This window comes from Orycteropus afer, unplaced genomic scaffold, assembly GCF_000298275.1.
Source record: "Orycteropus afer afer isolate SDZICR_OR568_19922 unplaced genomic scaffold, OryAfe1.0 scaffold00024, whole genome shotgun sequence".
NCBI lineage: Eukaryota > Metazoa > Chordata > Mammalia > Tubulidentata > Orycteropodidae > Orycteropus > Orycteropus afer.
In genome coordinates, this window is record NW_006921611.1 from 9,239,476 (window position 1) to 9,256,984 (window position 17,509).

The 17,509-nt window shown below is 35.2% G+C and overlaps 1 protein-coding gene across 1 annotated transcript in view; it reads right to left on the reverse strand.

Annotated features, from left to right (window-relative positions):
• The window catches only part of LOC103192141 (disintegrin and metalloproteinase domain-containing protein 2-like), a 147,235-nt gene extending 130,123 nt beyond the window's left edge, over positions 1-17,112 (reverse strand). The window contains exons 1-3 of the mRNA XM_007935066.1: positions 16,999-17,112; positions 12,956-13,011; positions 11,841-11,919 (exon numbers count right to left, since the gene is read on the reverse strand). Of these exons, the coding sequence (XP_007933257.1) occupies positions 11,841-11,919; positions 12,956-13,011; positions 16,999-17,112 (249 nt within the window). The remainder of the gene's footprint in view (positions 1-11,840; positions 11,920-12,955; positions 13,012-16,998) is intronic.
• Between the last annotated feature and the right edge of the window lie 397 nt (positions 17,113-17,509).

A 17,509-nucleotide genomic window follows, 5' to 3' on the forward strand; every position in this document is an offset into this window, starting at 1 on the left:
CAAACCAAACCAAACTCACTGCAATCGAGTCAGTTCTGACTCATAGCAATGCTTTCTTTTTAAATCTTTTACTTCTCTTGACAATGTTAAGAGAAGTAAAAGATATTTAAAAATGCTCAAATCTATTTTCTAGGTATAAAAAAGCTATATAGAGATGAAAACAAAACTGATTAGACACTGCAAAAGAAAAGATTAACTTAAAGACCTAGCAATAAAACACATTCAAAATAAAACACAGAGAGTAAAACTCCTCAGAGACAATAAAAATACAAGCAATCAAAAATAAATAAATGAAAATAGAGTATCATGGAACTGCAGGACAACTTCAAATGACCTAATATAAGTGCAATAAGAGTAAAGAAGAAGGGATGCAGAAAATTATTTGGAGAAATATCACCCGAAGATTTCCCAAATCTGATGAAAACTATAAAACCAAAGATATAAGAAATACACTGCTCTGTCCTATAAGTATAAAAATAAACATGAAGAAATCTACACAAAAGTACATCATAATCAAATTGCTCAAAACTAATGATAAGGAAAAAGTCTGAAAAGTAGCCAGAGGAAAAAAAGACATGCTTCTTACAGAAAATAAATATAAGATGTTACATCAGAAACAATGCAATTAATAAAGTACTCAAAAAACCCACTGCCATCAAGTCGTTTCTGTTAGTGACCCCCATTGAGTTTCTGAGGTGGTAAATCTTTACAGACATAGATTGCCATGTCTTTCCTTCCATGGTGTGGCTGGTAGGTTTGAACAGGCAACCTTCTTGTTGGCAGTCAAATGTCTTAGGCACTGCACCACCAAAGTTCCTAATTAATAAGACAGTGGAGGAAAAAAGGAAATGGAGAACAAAGAACAGGTGCAATATATAGAAAACAAATGGCAAAAAGGTAGACTTAAACTTAACCATATCAATAATCACATTCAATTTAAGTAGTGTAAGGACCTCAAATAGTCTAAATACCTCTAAATAGACCAGCAGGCTATTGTTGGAACAAAACAAGGGGATGCTGAAAGGTTTAAAATCAGGAATGGAGCATGGTAGGGTTGGATCCTTTCACCATATTTATTCAATATGTATGCTGAATAAATAATCTGAGAAGCTGGACTATATGAAGAACATGGCATCAGGACTGGAAGAAGGCTCATTGACAACCTGTGATACACAGACAACACAACTTTGCTTGCTGAAAGTGAGGATGACTTGAAGCACTTACTGATGAAGATTAAAGACTTCAGCCTGCAATGTGGATTATATCTCAAAATAAAGAAAATGAAAATCTTCACAACTGGACCAAGCATCACAATAAATGGAGAAAAGATTGAAGTTGTTAAAGATTTCATATTACTTGGTTCCACAATCAATCACCTCATATGCATGTGAGAGCTGGACAATGAATAAGGAAGATAGGAGAAGAGTAGATGCTTTTGAGTTTTGGTGCTGGGGAAGAATGCTGAAACTACCATGGACCACCAAAAGAACTAACAAATCTGTCCTTGAAGAAGCGTAGCCAGCAAAGACATATCTGACAAGAGACTTATCTCCAGAATTTATAGAAAACTCAACAAAAAGACAAATAATTCAATTTAAAAATGGGCAGAAGGCATGAATACACACTTCACCAAAGAGGATATTTAGGTGGCCAAAAAACACATGAAGAAATTCTCACAATCATTAGCCATGAGAGAGATGTAAATCAAAACAACGAGATACCATTTTGCCACAGCACTAGTAACAAAGTTCAATAAGAAAGAAAATAACAAATGCTGGTAAGGATGCCAAGAGATTGGGACTCTCATACATTGCTGGTGGGACTGTCAAATGATACAACTACTGTGGAAAGCAGTATGATAATTCCTTAAAAAGATGGAATTAGAAATACCATTTGACCCAGTCATTCCATTACTAAGTATATATCCTAAAGAAGTGAGAGCCAGGACAAGAACAGGCATATGTACACCCATGTTCATCGCAGCACTATTTACACTAGCAAAAATATGGAAACAACCCAGGTGCCCATCAACAGAAGAGTAGATAACCAAACTATGGTACATACACACAATGGAATACTACACAACAGTAAAGAATGATGTAGAATCTGCATAATGTAGATGAACTTGGAGGACATTACGCTGAGTGAAATAAGTCAAAGACAGAAGGACAAATATTTTATTAGTCCATTATTGTGAAAAGTAAAGGAAAGGTTTATATATGGAAGGAAATTTTCTTCAGGGGTTAGGGGGGGAACACTGTTAGGTATTTAGAAAAAAGTATTGATTTGGGTGAAGAGAAGGGCAACGTTATCAATGATTCAAAAGGCCATTTTAAAATTGACATTTCACCAAGATAATCTTAAGGAAAACAATCCTAAACATTTATGCTTTTAATAATATAGCTTCAAAATGTGTGAAGTAAAAACTGATACAACTACAAGAAGAAATAACAAAACACAAAACTATAGAAAAGACTTTAATGTGAGTGAGCAACATGGTAGAATTGAGGAAAAGGAAGACATAAAGAGGTACATTGGAGGTACAGACAATAAAGATGAACCCTTTTGCATGTACAGTACTGCATTGTCAGTGAAGGCAAACATGGATATATGGGTAGATAGATGGGTGGACAGGCTGAGCTATTAAGTATGTCTATGCAGGGGGCAGGGTGCCCAAGACCACGTATAGGGTTGACAGTCAATGTTTCTACAAGTTCATTGGTATGTTCTGTAAGAACATCCAGGTATATAGTAGAGCTAACAAGGAACAAGTTTACAGTCACTTCTTGGCCACAGCCAGCTACCCAAAAGGAATGAGTGGGCTTGGGACTGTGGTCGGAGGAGACATCAAGCTCAATTGGCATAATATACTGCACAAAACTTTGTTCCACATCCTACTTTGGTGAGTAGCGACTGGGATCTTTAAAGCTTGCAAGTGGTCATCTAAATGCAACAATGGGTCTCTCCTCGTCCAGAGCAAAGAAGATTGAAGAAAACCAAAGACACATGGAAACAATTAGTCCAAGCTACTGGTTCTCCATGAGATCCTCAGCCTATATGACTATGAGACTAGACGAACTAGATAGTACCCAGCTATCACTGTCAACCATTAGGAGAGGGATCTATGTAGGAGATCCTGGATAGAGTTGGAGAACAATGTGGAACAACACTCAAAATTATTAAAAAAAAAAAAAAAGCAGGGGGGGGGCAGATTTGCTGGTCTGATAGAGCCTGGGGGAACCACTGAGACTTGGCCCCCAGCTGCCCTTCAGGTCTGGAATTGAACCCACTCCTGTGGCTTCCAGCCAAACAAAAGACAGGCATATGAGCTGAACATTTACATTATGTATATACACTCCTTGGAGAGAACAATCATGGGAAATAGAAGAGCTGTGTATGCACAGGGAGACAGCTTAGGGGACAGGAGTGCATGGAGGGAAGGACACAGGGAAGAGGTAACTGTGGAGAGGAAGTGGGAGGGGAGCTGTTGCATTGTGGTAAATTATAGTCAATGCCATGAGACAAAATGTATGTGAGCTGCTGTGTGAAAATGAATTTGCTATGTAAACTTTCACCCAAATGCCAATTAAAAAAAAAAAAAAGAAGAAGAAGAAGAAGTGCAGCCAGGATGCTCCTTGGAAACAAGAATGACCAGACTTCATGTCACCTACGTTAGTCATGTTTTCAGAAGGGACCATTCCCTGGAGAAGGATATCATGCTTGGTAAAGTGGAGGGTCAGTGAAGAAGGGGAAGGACCTTAATGAGATGGACTGACACAGTGGCTGCAATGATGGGCTTAGGTATAGTAGTGATTGTGAGGCTGGTGCAGGACCAGGCAGTGTTTTGTTCTGTGTACATAGGGTCACTATGAGTCAGAGACAACTTGACAGCACCTAACAACAACAACAACAACAAATACCTCAAGCAGAAGTTTCTAGATTGTATGAAAAAGCAATAATTAACTTTATTCTGCCTAAAATAAGCCCACTTAGATTATGAAAATAAAGTTAAAAAATAGAAATATAGAAATAATACTAGCACTGATGAAAACAGAGATCAAATGGTTATATTAAAATTAGATAAAGTATATTTAAAAACAAAGAATATTATCATTGATTCAAAGGCCATTTAAAATTGACATTTCAACAAGATAATCTTAAGAAAGACTATCTTAAACACTTAGCTTTTAATAATAGCTTCAAAATTTATGAAGTAAAAACTGTTACAACTACAAGAAGAAATAACAAAACAGAAAACTATAGAAAAGACTTTAACGTATTTCTGTCAATAATTGACAGAACAGGTAAACGGAATTTACAATGTGACATAAAAAATATCAAAAGTACTATCAACTAATATGAATGGATTGTCCCAATTGACAGTAATGGAATTCTCAACAACAATCTATTTTTTTCAAGTATGTTTGAAACATTCTAAAATTAGACCATATTCTGGACTGTAAAATAGTTGTTAATAATTTGAAAGGTATCAGTTCTGCAATGTTCTCTGACCCAATGGAATTAAACTAGAAATTGATATGATCATTTTAAATCATAACCCTAAGAGGTTAAATGGTATGAGTTGAAATACAGAAGAAGGTAATAAGTCACCATAATCATAGAAGGGAATTTGATGACATTGGTTTTATGTTAGTGTTAGGTGCTTAAGGTGTTCTTGGGACCCAAGTATATTTGACTTTAAATTCTGATCAGACTTGAAATATGTTTACTACTTCCAAAATTGTCAGTAAATACAGCAATAGCCAAGGTTTGGTACCAGGTAGCCATGCATGAAAATAGAATTTGGCAGGTTGTCATCACTAATAAAGAACCTTTCTTCTTTATGAAATATTTATGAGCTTTGAAGAACTGCAACATGTGATTTTTTTTTTTTTTTTTTGTCATGGTAAAGTTAAAGGAAACAAAGGCAAGAGTAGAGAAAACAGAATGAAAAGTAAGAAAGAGTAGTAATATATGAATGGCAATGCATATCTGTTTGAGTATCTTTATGATTTATATTCTTTCCTTGGGGGAAAACTCACAGCAAATGACACAATGATATTTATTCTGATAATACCTTATCATTGAATAAAGTTCTTTGACTTCAAAGTACATTACTTAGCATTGCATAGAGGCTAAGTAACTGAAGTTGGACAAAAAGAAATTGATGGAACAGAGAAAAACAAACAAATGGTATTTCTGAAATGAGAAATCCTCGTAAATCCACCCACATTCCTTCTTTTTTCTAAAATCACCTATGGCAGTATATGAATCTCTAAAAGACACAAGGAATTTTACTTTCCCTAAATACCTATCTAGTGATACTGCCTCGGAAACCCAAGGAGGTGTCACTATGAGTCAGGTCCGACGGGACGGCACATAACAGCAACAAAACAACAAATACCTATCAGTTTAATTCTTTTGTTCTTTGGTCCTTAAATATTCTCCAGATATGGATTTGATTCACCATCTTGTGAAAGACTTATTTTTTTTATTGATTCAAATCACTTTTTTCATTCTACTTATGAGATTTAGATATTTATGTCTTATTGCCTCATAAAAATATATCTATTCAACCTGAAACTATTTTCTTAAAAATAGATAATATTTGCTTTAACTTTTAACATGTTAACAGAATCTTTGGATTAGGGCAAACGGGTCATATTCTTAATGATAACTGGTTGCTGCCAAAAATGATTAAATTTATTTTATAAAATCTAAAACAAAACTCAAAGCCTTTTGACACTAGTAGTGTGTAGACTCTAAAAAAAAAGAAAAAGGATTATAAATGGTGGAACAGGCAGACAAGCTAAAGCTATACAGGCCCTCTGCAACAAAGAAACGAGAAACCAATTGAAACTTATACAGAAGATAATCCTGGAACCCTGAGCTTTGAAGAGAAGAATAAAGAAGTAAATTAAATGCCAACTAGTAGAAGAACCTGAATGAAAACTGTGAATAAGGAGACAAACAGAGCTGCAGGCTCAGCTGTCCTGATGGCACTATGCCCGTGGCATAGTGCCTAAGGCATTTGACTGCTAACCAGAAGGCAGGGGGTTCAAACCCACCAGCCATTCCTCAGAAGCATGGTTGGGCAATCTACTTCCATAGAGATACCACCTCAGAAACCCAAGGAGGGGTCACTATGAGTAAGATCTAACACCACAGCAATGCGTTATGTTGTTGTGTGATGTAGGCAGCAAGCTGAGAATCAACTCAGCTTGTGGAGGACTGCACAGGCAAACACACCGGTGACTGATGACTAGAAAGAAAAACAGCAAATAAGGAAACAAACAGAGTTGTGGTTGGTAGGCTGTCCTGAGGGTGTGGTAATTTTGAATATTTGCAAGATTGAGGCAGCAAGATAAGAGTAGACTCCGCTTGTCAAGGACAACACAGGCAACTGTACTGGAGGCTGCTGACTAGAAAGGTGCAATATTCCCCTTGTTACTCTTGTATCTCACACCTTTTGGACTAGCAAGAATTTCACACTAGTCAGGGGACCCTAAACAGATCATGTGTACCTTGCCCCCAGATTTGTATTTTTGTTTGTTTTTAAATTATCCTTTTTCCTCTTCCTCCTTTCTTCATTTTTTGCTTTCTCTCTCTTTCTCTGATTCTTTTTTTGTTTTGTTTTGTTTTGTTTTCTTGGTTAACTTTGTTTTGTTTTTCTTTTCTTCTTTTGATTCCCATCCCTTTTTACTCTTTGAATTTTTCTTTATTATTATTATTATATTAATTTCTGGTAAAATAGGCTTTATGACAAAAAACACCATAAAAGTCAAGGGAGGACATTTTATTATGATTAATGTATTAATTCAACAAGAGAATATAGCCATAATAATTACCTACACACCCAATGAAAGATCCCCAAAATATATGAATCAGACTTTAACATGAAAAGACAAATAGATGACTTCACAGTAATAGGAAACTTAAATGCACCACTTTCAATGAAAAAACAACTAGAAAGAAACTCAACAAAAACAAAGAAGAACTAAACAATACAATCAACAAATGGACCTTATAGATGCTACAAAGCACTTCATCTAACAACAGCACAATATACATTCTTTGCCAGTGCACATGGAGCTTTGTCCAGGATAGACCATATGTTAAGCCACAACAAGTTTAAGAATGTTAAAATACTGCAAAGTCTCTTCTCAGATCACAATGCTATAAAATTAGAAATCAATAATAGGAGGATCAATGGAAAAAGAGCAAATACATGGGAACTGAAAAAAAACCTCCTTAAAAACTACTGGGTAATACAAGAAATAAAAAAGGAAATAAAAAATATTCCTTGAGCCAAATGATAATGAAAACACTACATACCAATATCTCTGGGACACAGCAAAAGCAGTGGTTAGAAGGACAATTTATAGCAATAAATGCACACATTAAAAAGGAAGAAAGAGCCAAAATCAACCCCTTAACTCAACCATTCCAACAATTAGAAGAAGCGCTGCCAAAAAAAAAAAAAAAAAAAAAGCCTACAATCATACAATCACCAGAAGCAAAGGAAAAAATAAAGATTCAAGCAGAAATAAATGAAACAGAAAATAGACCATAGGAAAAAAATCAGTAAGATTGGACAGTGATTCTTTGAAAAGATTAATTAACTTGATAAACCACTGGTAAACTTAGCAAAGAAAAAGAAAGAGATAATACAACTAGAATTAATAAGAAATTAAATGGGCAATGGCACAAAAGAACCAACGGAAATAAAAAATAATAATAATATGAGGATATTATGAAGAATCATACTCCAACAAATTTGAAAACCTAGAGGAAATGGATATATTTGTAGAAACACATCATTTACCTAAACTAACACAGACTGAGGTAGGAAATTTGAACAGACCCATAACAAAAGAAGAAATTGAATAAATAGGTCATTAAAAACAAACAAACAAAAAAAACACTACAAACAAACAAGCAAAAAAAAAAAGGCCTGGCCCAGAGGGTTTCACTGGAGAATTCTACCAAACATTCAGAGAAGGGCTGACACCAATACTACTCAAATTATTCCAAAACATAGAAAAACATGGAATCCTCCCAAATTCATTTTATGAAGCAAGCATAACCCTGATACCAAACCGAAGACACAACCAAAAGAAAACTACAGATCAATATCCCTTATGAGTATAGACACAACAATCTTCAACAAAATTTAGCCAATAGACTCTAACAACATCAAAAACAATAATGCACCATTACTAAATGGGATTCATACCTCGTATGCAAGGATAGTTCGACATTAGGAAAACAATCAACATAATCAATTACACAAGTAAAATAAAGGAAAAGAATCACATGATCAGATCAATAGATGCAAGAAAGGCATTTGATAAAATCCAACACCATTTCCTTCTCAAAACTCTCAGAAAAATAGGAGTACAAGGGAAATTCCTGAAAATAATAAACGGCATATATGTAAAGCCAACAGCCAACCTTTTTCTCAATGAAGAGAAACTAAAAGCATTCCACTTGGGAATGGGAACCAAGCAAGAATGCCCTCTATCACCACTTCTATTTTACATTGTATAGGAAGTCCTAGTCAAGGCAATAAGACAGGAAATAAAAGCCATGCAAATTGGTAAGGAAAAAGAAATACTAACCCTATTTATAGAGGATATGATTCTATTCACGGAAAACCCAAGAGACTCAGCAAGAAAACTACTGAAACAAATTGAAAGATTTAGCATAGTGGCAGGATACAAAGACAACATACAAAAATCAGTTAGATTTCTCTACACCAACAAAGAAATCACAGAAAAGGAAGTAGTAAAATCAATGCCATTTACAATAGTTACAAAAAAAGATTGTTGTTGTTGTTGTTATGTGCCGTCGAGTCAGCCCTGACTCATAGCGACCCCTCCTTGGGTTTCCGAGGCAGTATCACTACGGAAGTAGGATTGCCCAACCTTCCTTCCGAGGAGTGGCTGGTGGGTTTGAACCGCCAGCCTTCTGGTTAGCAGTCAAGTGTCTTAGCCACTATGCTACCAGATTAAGGGGGAAAAAAAAAACACTCACTGCCATAGAGTTAGTTCTGACTCATAGCAACCCCCACTGGGTTTCTGAGGCTGTAAATCTTTATGGAAGTAGATCACCCCATCTTCCTTCTGTGGAGCAGCTTGTGGGTTTGAACTGCTGACCTTCTGGTTAGCAGCCAAATGCCCAGAGACACAAAAGACATACCAAAACCAAAAAACAAACTCACTGCCATGGAGTCGGATCCAAATCATAAAGACCCCCTCCTTGGGTTTCTGAGGTGGTATCACTACAGAAGTAGATTGCCCAACCTTCTCTCCACCAGGAGTGGCTGGTGGGTTTGAACAGGCAGCCTTCTGGTTAGCTGTCAAATGCCTTTTAGGCACTATGCCACCAGAGCTCCCACAAAAGACATATTCAAAGAAAACTGTATGAAAATAATAATAAGAAGAGAGCTACATAAATGGAAGAACATACTATGGTCATAGACAGGAAGACTGAACATTGTGAAAATGTCAATACTACCCAAAGCAATCTATATATTCAATGTAATCCTGATCCAGACTCCATCAACATTCTTTAAGGACATGGAAAAATGAATCACTAATTATATATAGAAAGGAAAGAGCCCTTGGATAAGCAAAGCACTACTGAAGAAGAAGGACAAAGTATATGGTCTCATACTCCCAGATCTCAAAGCATATTATGCACCCACAGAAGTCAAAACAGCTTGGTATTGGTACAACAATAGACACATGGATGAGTAGAACAGAATAGAGAACCCAGAAATAGATCCATCTACCTAAGGTCAGGTGATCTTTGAAAAAGGGCTAGAATACATTAAATGGGGAAGAGATAGTCTCTTTAGCAAATGGTGCTAGAAAAACTGGATATCCATTTGCATAAAAAGGAAACAAGATCCATAGCTTACACCATACACAAAAATTAACTCCAGATAGACCAAAGAGTTAACTGTGAAACCTAAAAAGCTATACAATTCATCAAAGAAAAAATTGGGGCAAATTTAGGGGACCTAATATATGGCATTAATAGAACATCAAACATAAGTGAAAATGTACAAACAACAGAAGATAAACTAGATGATTAAGATTGTCTAAAAATTAAATTCTTACATGCATTCAAAGACTTCTCCAAAGGCTAAAAAGAGAACCTACAGACTGGAAAAAAATATTCACCAATGACATATCTCACAAGGGACTTATCTCTAAAATTTATAGAAAACACCTCAATATCAAAAAGACAAACAATCCAATTAAAAAATGTGCAGAAGACATGAACAGAGACCTCACTAAAGAAGATACTCAGGTGCCCAACAAACACATGAAGAAATGTTTGTGATCACTAGCCATTAGAGAGATGCAAATCAAAGTACCAGTGAGATCCCATCTCACCCCAGCACTAATAGCAAAGTTTAAAAGACAGAAAAGAACAAATGCTGGTAAAGATGTGGAGAGATTGGAACTCTCATACAACACTGCTGGCAGGACTTTAAAATGATAAAACTGTGGAAAGCAGTATGATGATTCCTTAAAAGGTTGGAAACAGAAATACCATTTGATCCAGCAAACCCATGAATAGGTACATATCCTAAAGAAGTGAAAGAGCCAGGACCTGAATAGACATATGTATACTGATGTTCATTGCAGTACTCTTCACAATATCAAACAGATAGAAACAACCAAAGTTCCAAGCTCTGGTGGTGTAGTGCTTAAGGCATTTGATGACCAACCGGAAGGCTGGTGGTTCAAAGCCACCAGCCACTCCTCGGAAGGAAGATTGGACAATCTACTTCCATAGTGATACTGCCTTGGAAACCCAAAGAGGAGTTGCTATGACTTGGATCTGACTTGATGACAGTGAGGTGTTTTTTTTTTTTTTTTGGATAACCAACTATGTTACAGACATACAATGGAATATTATGAAACACTAAAGAATAATGGGGAGCTCTGGTAGCTTAGTGCCTAAGGCACTTGACTGCTAATCATAAAGCTGGCAGTTCAAACCCACCAGCCACTCCTCGGAAGGAAGATGAGGCAATCTATTTCCATAGTGATACTGCCTCGGAAACCCAAGGAGGGGTCGCTATGAGTCGGATCTGACTCCACGGCACATAACAACAACAACAAAGAACAATGCAAAATCTATGAAACACCTAGTAACATTAATGTACTTGGAAAACATTATGCAGAATGAAATAAGTCAGTCAACAAGGACAAATATTATATTCATCCACTATTGCAATAAGTCAAGGAATGGTTTACATATGGAAGGAAATTTTCTTTCTTGGTTACCAGGGATGGGAGGGGAGTGGAAGGAAATTTGCTAGGTAGCTGAGAGACAGGTATTGATTTGGGTGAAGGTAAAAGAAATATGCTAAAAGCAAGTAACCAACACAATAACACTAAGGAAAAGGAAGACACAGAGAGATGCTCAAGAGCTACAGACAACAAACATTAATAAATAATAATTAATCAATTATCAATAAAAGTAATAAAGGTTAATTAAGAGATTAATTGCTAAAGATTAGTTAATAATTAATAGTGATTAATAATTGATTAATTTAAATTAATTAATAAAGATTAAGGTCACCACAAACATATAATAGATATACACACACAATACTGCATTATTGGTGATAAATATTAATCTACAGGTCAGTACATAGGTAGACAGACTGAATTATCAGGTATGTCTAGGCAAAAGGGAATATACCCATGACCATATATAAGTTTTAAATTAAAAATAAATAAATAAACTAACAAATGGAAAAAAGATTGAAAATACTGACATATTAAAGCTTAAATGAAGACAAATTAAAAGCTTACCTGAAACTCTTGAATAAGAGGTTGCATAATTTCTGAGTAATTATAACCATAAACCCTAAAATATCGGGGCAAAAAATTTCTATAAAACAGAAAAGAAAATTAATGAGGGGAAAAGCCATATTGTTTCCTACAGCTTTAGTAGAAAATAAATTCATTTTATTATATTTATCAGAATTATGAATTTCACTCCAAACTTAACTTCAAAATTCTGGCCTCAGGAATTCTTGCTCATTCCACTTTACTTATACTACCCTGTGAGCTATTTCTGTGATATAGTAGGGATGTTCCTGCCTCAGTACATTGGTCGTTGCTGTTTCCTCTTTCTGTAATATCCTTCAACATAATTCCTTCCCTGACCTAACTAAAACTATGCCTTCTCAGTTAGAGTTATCTTGACTCTTTTATTCAAAATTCTAACTCCTGTAACTCAAAACATGGAAGGCCAAAACCTACCTTGCTTTATTTTTTCCTATATTATTCATCATCTTCTAACATTCTTTCCAGTGTACTTTTCCATTGCATTATTGTCACATTCCACAAGTTTGTAAGCTCCAAAAATCATAGAACTTTTCACCTATTTCCCTCATTAATGCATTCTAAGCATTTAGAATAATGTGATGTTTAAAGTATATGGCTACTTACTGAATTCTTTATATTTGCTAAATACATTTTTCTAATTAAAATTAAAAACTTAAGAAATTACCCTTATTGTCTTTTAATTCAGGCCTTTTCATATTTCTAACAAACAGAAATCTAAAAGGAAATTTTGTACTGTTGAAAAAGAATATGGGAACAGATGCTCGAGTTTCAACCTAAAATATCTACTGTACAGTCTTAGACTGGGAAATCTACTTTCATAAAGATACTGCTTCAGAAACCCAAGGAGAGGTTGCTATGAGTCGCAACCAACTGAATGGCAGTGAGTTTTTTTTTTTTTTTTTTTTAATATACACTCTTTGGAAAATTTAAAAACAATAAGAAAAATTAAGAACTAGATGAAAGCATAGTAATTACAAATATTTCTAAATGATCTTTTGAGATAGAAAGGACATTAAAAGTTATTATTTCTAGATTACAAAAACCAGTCATAAATAAATCAAAGAAATATTGCATACTTTTGTGTGAGGTTCACAGTGTATGTTTTCCCGTCAATTAATATGTTATAAAACACCTGGAATGAAAGCATACAGAATAGACAAAGTAAATAGAGAATATTGTAAAGCACAACTATCAGTTTAATGAAAATGAAATTTCATTTTAAATTGGAATTCAATGTGGACATCATTACTTTAATTGATGTTAAAAGATTGAAGTTCATAGTATAATTAACAAATATAATTATATCACTTGTGTAATTCTTTGTTAATTTAATTTATTCCACAAAAAATACAAACTGAACATCAATGAATTTTTAAGCAGTAACTACATTGGCTTAATAAAGATTAAGGTCACCACAAGACATTTTTTTGAATACTTAGGACATAGCATGAAATAGGTTAACTAAATAGAAAAGATCATTTTAAAATATCATAGTTATTAGCATACAATAGATTTAGATAAACGCAAAAACGAAACCCAACCCACTACCATCAAGTTGATTCTGCCCGAGAAGAACTGCCCTATAGGGTTTCCGAGGCTGGGAAGCAGACTGCCTCAATTTTCTCCTGCAGTACATCTCATGGGTTCAAACTGCTGACCTTTAGGCTAGCAGCCAAATGCTGTGCCACCAGAGTTCCCCAGATAATTTATATGCATGTTATAAAATTTATATCTAATATGTTTATGTGTTATGCATGTTGATTTATTTAAATTTTAATAAATAAATTTAGCAACATGAAGCCAAGTCTCAAAAATCAATGTAACAGTAAATATTAACAACTAAAAGAAAATGACATTAAAGTTCATACCATTCAAAATAGAATAAAAAATATAAAATCATTAGTATACTGATAAAGGATCTCTAAGACACTATAGAGAAAATTATTACGTAATACTGAGAGAAATTAGAGAATTCTTAATTTACTGACAGAATATACTTCATTCCCCAACTGGCATACATGCTCTGTATTACAAATATACCAATTCTTCCCAAATTTATCTATAAATCTGTTGCAAATTTAATCTTAATATATTAAGATCCCAATAGATAATTTTGTGTGTATAGACAAGCTTATTTTAAGTTTATATAAAGATGTATTGGTGAAAATAGCCAAGGCAATTTTCAAGAAGTAGTATAGAGTAGTTAATCTTAAATACAGAAAACAGGCAATCAATTATGAGGATGGTTCTGCAGAGATGTAAGGAAAGGATACACACTTCAACAAATGATGAGGTTGAGTCAATTGGATATCCTTAAGAGGAGAAATATTGACCCTTGTTATATAAATTCTCACATATTAATCCTTCTAATATTCTGCTTTCACCATTTTCTCTTTTTCAGGAATGGCAATTAAATATGTATTTGAATATCTAGATCTATTATCCATTACTCTTAATTTTTCTTTCATATTTTACACCTTTTTCCTTTGCTAAATCTTGATAATTTTGTTAGGTCTACTGATTTCACTAATTTTCTCTTTCCCTCTTCTACTGCTTAAACCAAAAACACCAAACTCACTGCTGTCCAGTTGATTCCACTCCTAGCGAATCTTCCTTGGGTGGTTTCCCAGGTGATATCTCTACTGAAGTAGATTGCCCAATCTTCCTTCCCAGGAGTAGCTAGTAGGTTTGAACCACCAGCCTTCTGGTTAGTAGTCAAATGCCCTAGGTACTATGCCACCAGAGCATTCCTAACTGATAATTATTCACCTTTTTGTTAAAACAAAGCAAAACAAAAAACAATATTCTGCTATGGATTGAATTATGTCCTCAAAAACATAAAAGTTGTAAATCTGTGTGTTTGGACTGTCTTTGTATGGAGTGGATTGTCTTTATTATGTTAATCAGGCAGGATTAGTGTGGAGTGTATTTTGAATCAATCTCATTTGGAATATAAAAGAGACTAAATTAGTGAGAAGAGGAGAAATGGGATAAAATCAATGCCAATACACATGAAGATCTCCAAGTAACTAAGAAGTGGAAGCTAAAGAGACAAAGACCTTTCTCCAGAGCCAACAGAGAGAGAAAATCTCCCCCTATAGCTGCACTCTGAATTCAGATTTCTAGCCTCCTAGACTGTGAAAAAATACATTTCTGTTTGTTAAAGCCATCCACTTGTGGTATTTCTGTCGTAGTAGCACTAGATAACCAAGATAAACTGCCTACATTTTTTTTATATCTTGAAGTTCCAGGCAGAATACATTTTTTTATTTATTAATTTTAATTATTTTTATTTTAAGAGTTTTTTTTTTACATTCAACATTACGTGTACATTTAGTTTCACTTCCCATTTACCATACCCAACCCTAACCCAGTCTCCTCCCCTCCCTGCCCAGTAATACCCACCGAAACCCCCCTCCAACACCTGCCCCTCATAGGTATGCACTCCTGTTTGTCCTGCATTTCCTCTGTGTGAATGTTGCTCCTCTGGTGCCTCCCAGTCGATTGCTGCAAGGAATGCATTTCCATGGAGTATGGGGTGCGCTACCCTGGGTTGAGTGGTCTCGTGCAGAATATTTTAAATCATCAACACTATTAAACCACTATGGATACTTCAGATAATTTCTGTATATTTTATATTGTAATTTTAATAATTTAACTACCTAGCAGACACAGTTATAGGCACTGGGAATGCAAAACTTAAGAAAAAATAGAAAAAGATCTGCCTTCATGAACTTATACATGCTTAGATGTCTAATTCTGATACTTATTTTTTTCTGCTGCTACTACTTAAGTTGAATTACTATCTTGTAAGGCCCTTGTAATGCCTCCTGGGTTGAAGTTATTATATCCCAAAAGACACTACGTTTACTTCATAGAATATAATCAAAGTCCCATAATATGTTGCAATTTTGATGTAGAATTCCCATAAAGGTCTTGAACTCATTATTTTATTTGTATTAAAATGGTAAAAACATGAGATATTCTGAAAGACATACATAGTTCTTTGGAAAATCTATGGCATATTTAGACATTTAAGCTATAAAACTCTGTCTTAGGGAAGTAAACAACAAGTTTCTGAGGAAATTATTCCATTCAAATAACCATAACACATAAATGACCACACAAAAATACAATTGAGGTGTAGTGTTCCAAGGAACACAATTTCACCTCTATAGAAGTTATTCTAGAATTTAGGAGAAGAAGCTACTCAATAAATCTAAAAAAGAAAAAGAAAAACAAATAACATAGCCTTGCTTCCAAAACAAAACTAAAATAACATCAAAAGAATTAATCCTAATTGTTGTTATGTTTGCAATAAAGTAGAAAACTACTAACGCTCTAAAACTGTAAACCAAACTTACTGCCATCCAGTCCATTCCAACTCATAGTGACCCCCTTCGGGTTTCCCAGGTGGTAGATCTTTACGGACCTACATTGCTCAGTCTACCTTCTAGCTAGTGGTTGGTGGGTTTGAACCGCTAACCTTCTGGTTCGCAGTTAAATGCCTTAGGCACTACACCACCAGCGCTCCTTACTAATGTGCTACACATCAAATCAAACAATGAACAGTCTGTGGAATAAGTCCCTTGAAATCATATCCCTCTACATGTTGTTGTTATGTGCCGTCAAGTCAGATCTGACTTATAGCGACCTCTCCTTGGGTTTCCGAGGCGATATCACTACAGAAGTAGATTGCCCAACCTTTCTTCCGAGGAGTGGCTGTTGGGTTTGAACCGCCAGCCTTCTGGTTAGCAGTCAAGTGCCTTAGGTATTATGCTACCAGAGCTCCACAGCTGTGTTTAAAAAGAGCCGGTCAAAAAAAGAGAAAAATCCCTAGCTGGAGTCAGTTGGCTGATTTCCTATATAATTATACTACCCAGGAGGGAGGTGAATTTCAGTAGTTTGATATGCAGCAAGATTGCACTATATTCCTAATAAGCATTTTTAATCTTGATTCACATTCAAAAGGGATTTCCACCTCAGAAAATCTGAGCACGAATACAAAATCCATTAAATGACTATGGACCGACAATATCAAGTTAACTCCTTAGATATTACACAGTCAAATGATTTCAAGGAGCAAAACAAAAGAAAAAACAACGTAATTCTTAATCACTTGCGATTCAAAGTCTTCGCTTGCATTTGATCCTATTTTCTGTGGAACTATAATCTGTAAATCCAGTTGTCCGGTATCTGTAAGGAGCAGAATGGTTAGTAGAACACTCTCCATCTCGCAACTTTCTTTTCTACTTCTACATCTAAATTCAAATCTTACGTTTTACTTGCTACTATCTTTTCAAATTCCCTCAATCCCCATTTCTTTCTGTAATTATGTGTTTTAAATAGAAAGACGGATATAGCTTTAGGACTGTTTCCCTGTAGAGGGCAGTATCTGACACGCCAATCCTGAGGCTTTCACCGGAGCCAACGTTTCATCTTTCTTAGAGTCTCAGGACAAGTGGCAGAACCCCGATTCATCTAATGTGAATTGTGTTTGGGGAAGGCGGCAAGGTAGGAGTGGGCTTGATCTTGCAGGGTTAAAGCCCCCGTAAGGGAAACACCTCAGGAGCGCCCAGACTAACTGGTCACCAGGGGGAGGGGAGAGCTGACTTTGTCCCGGAGGGCAG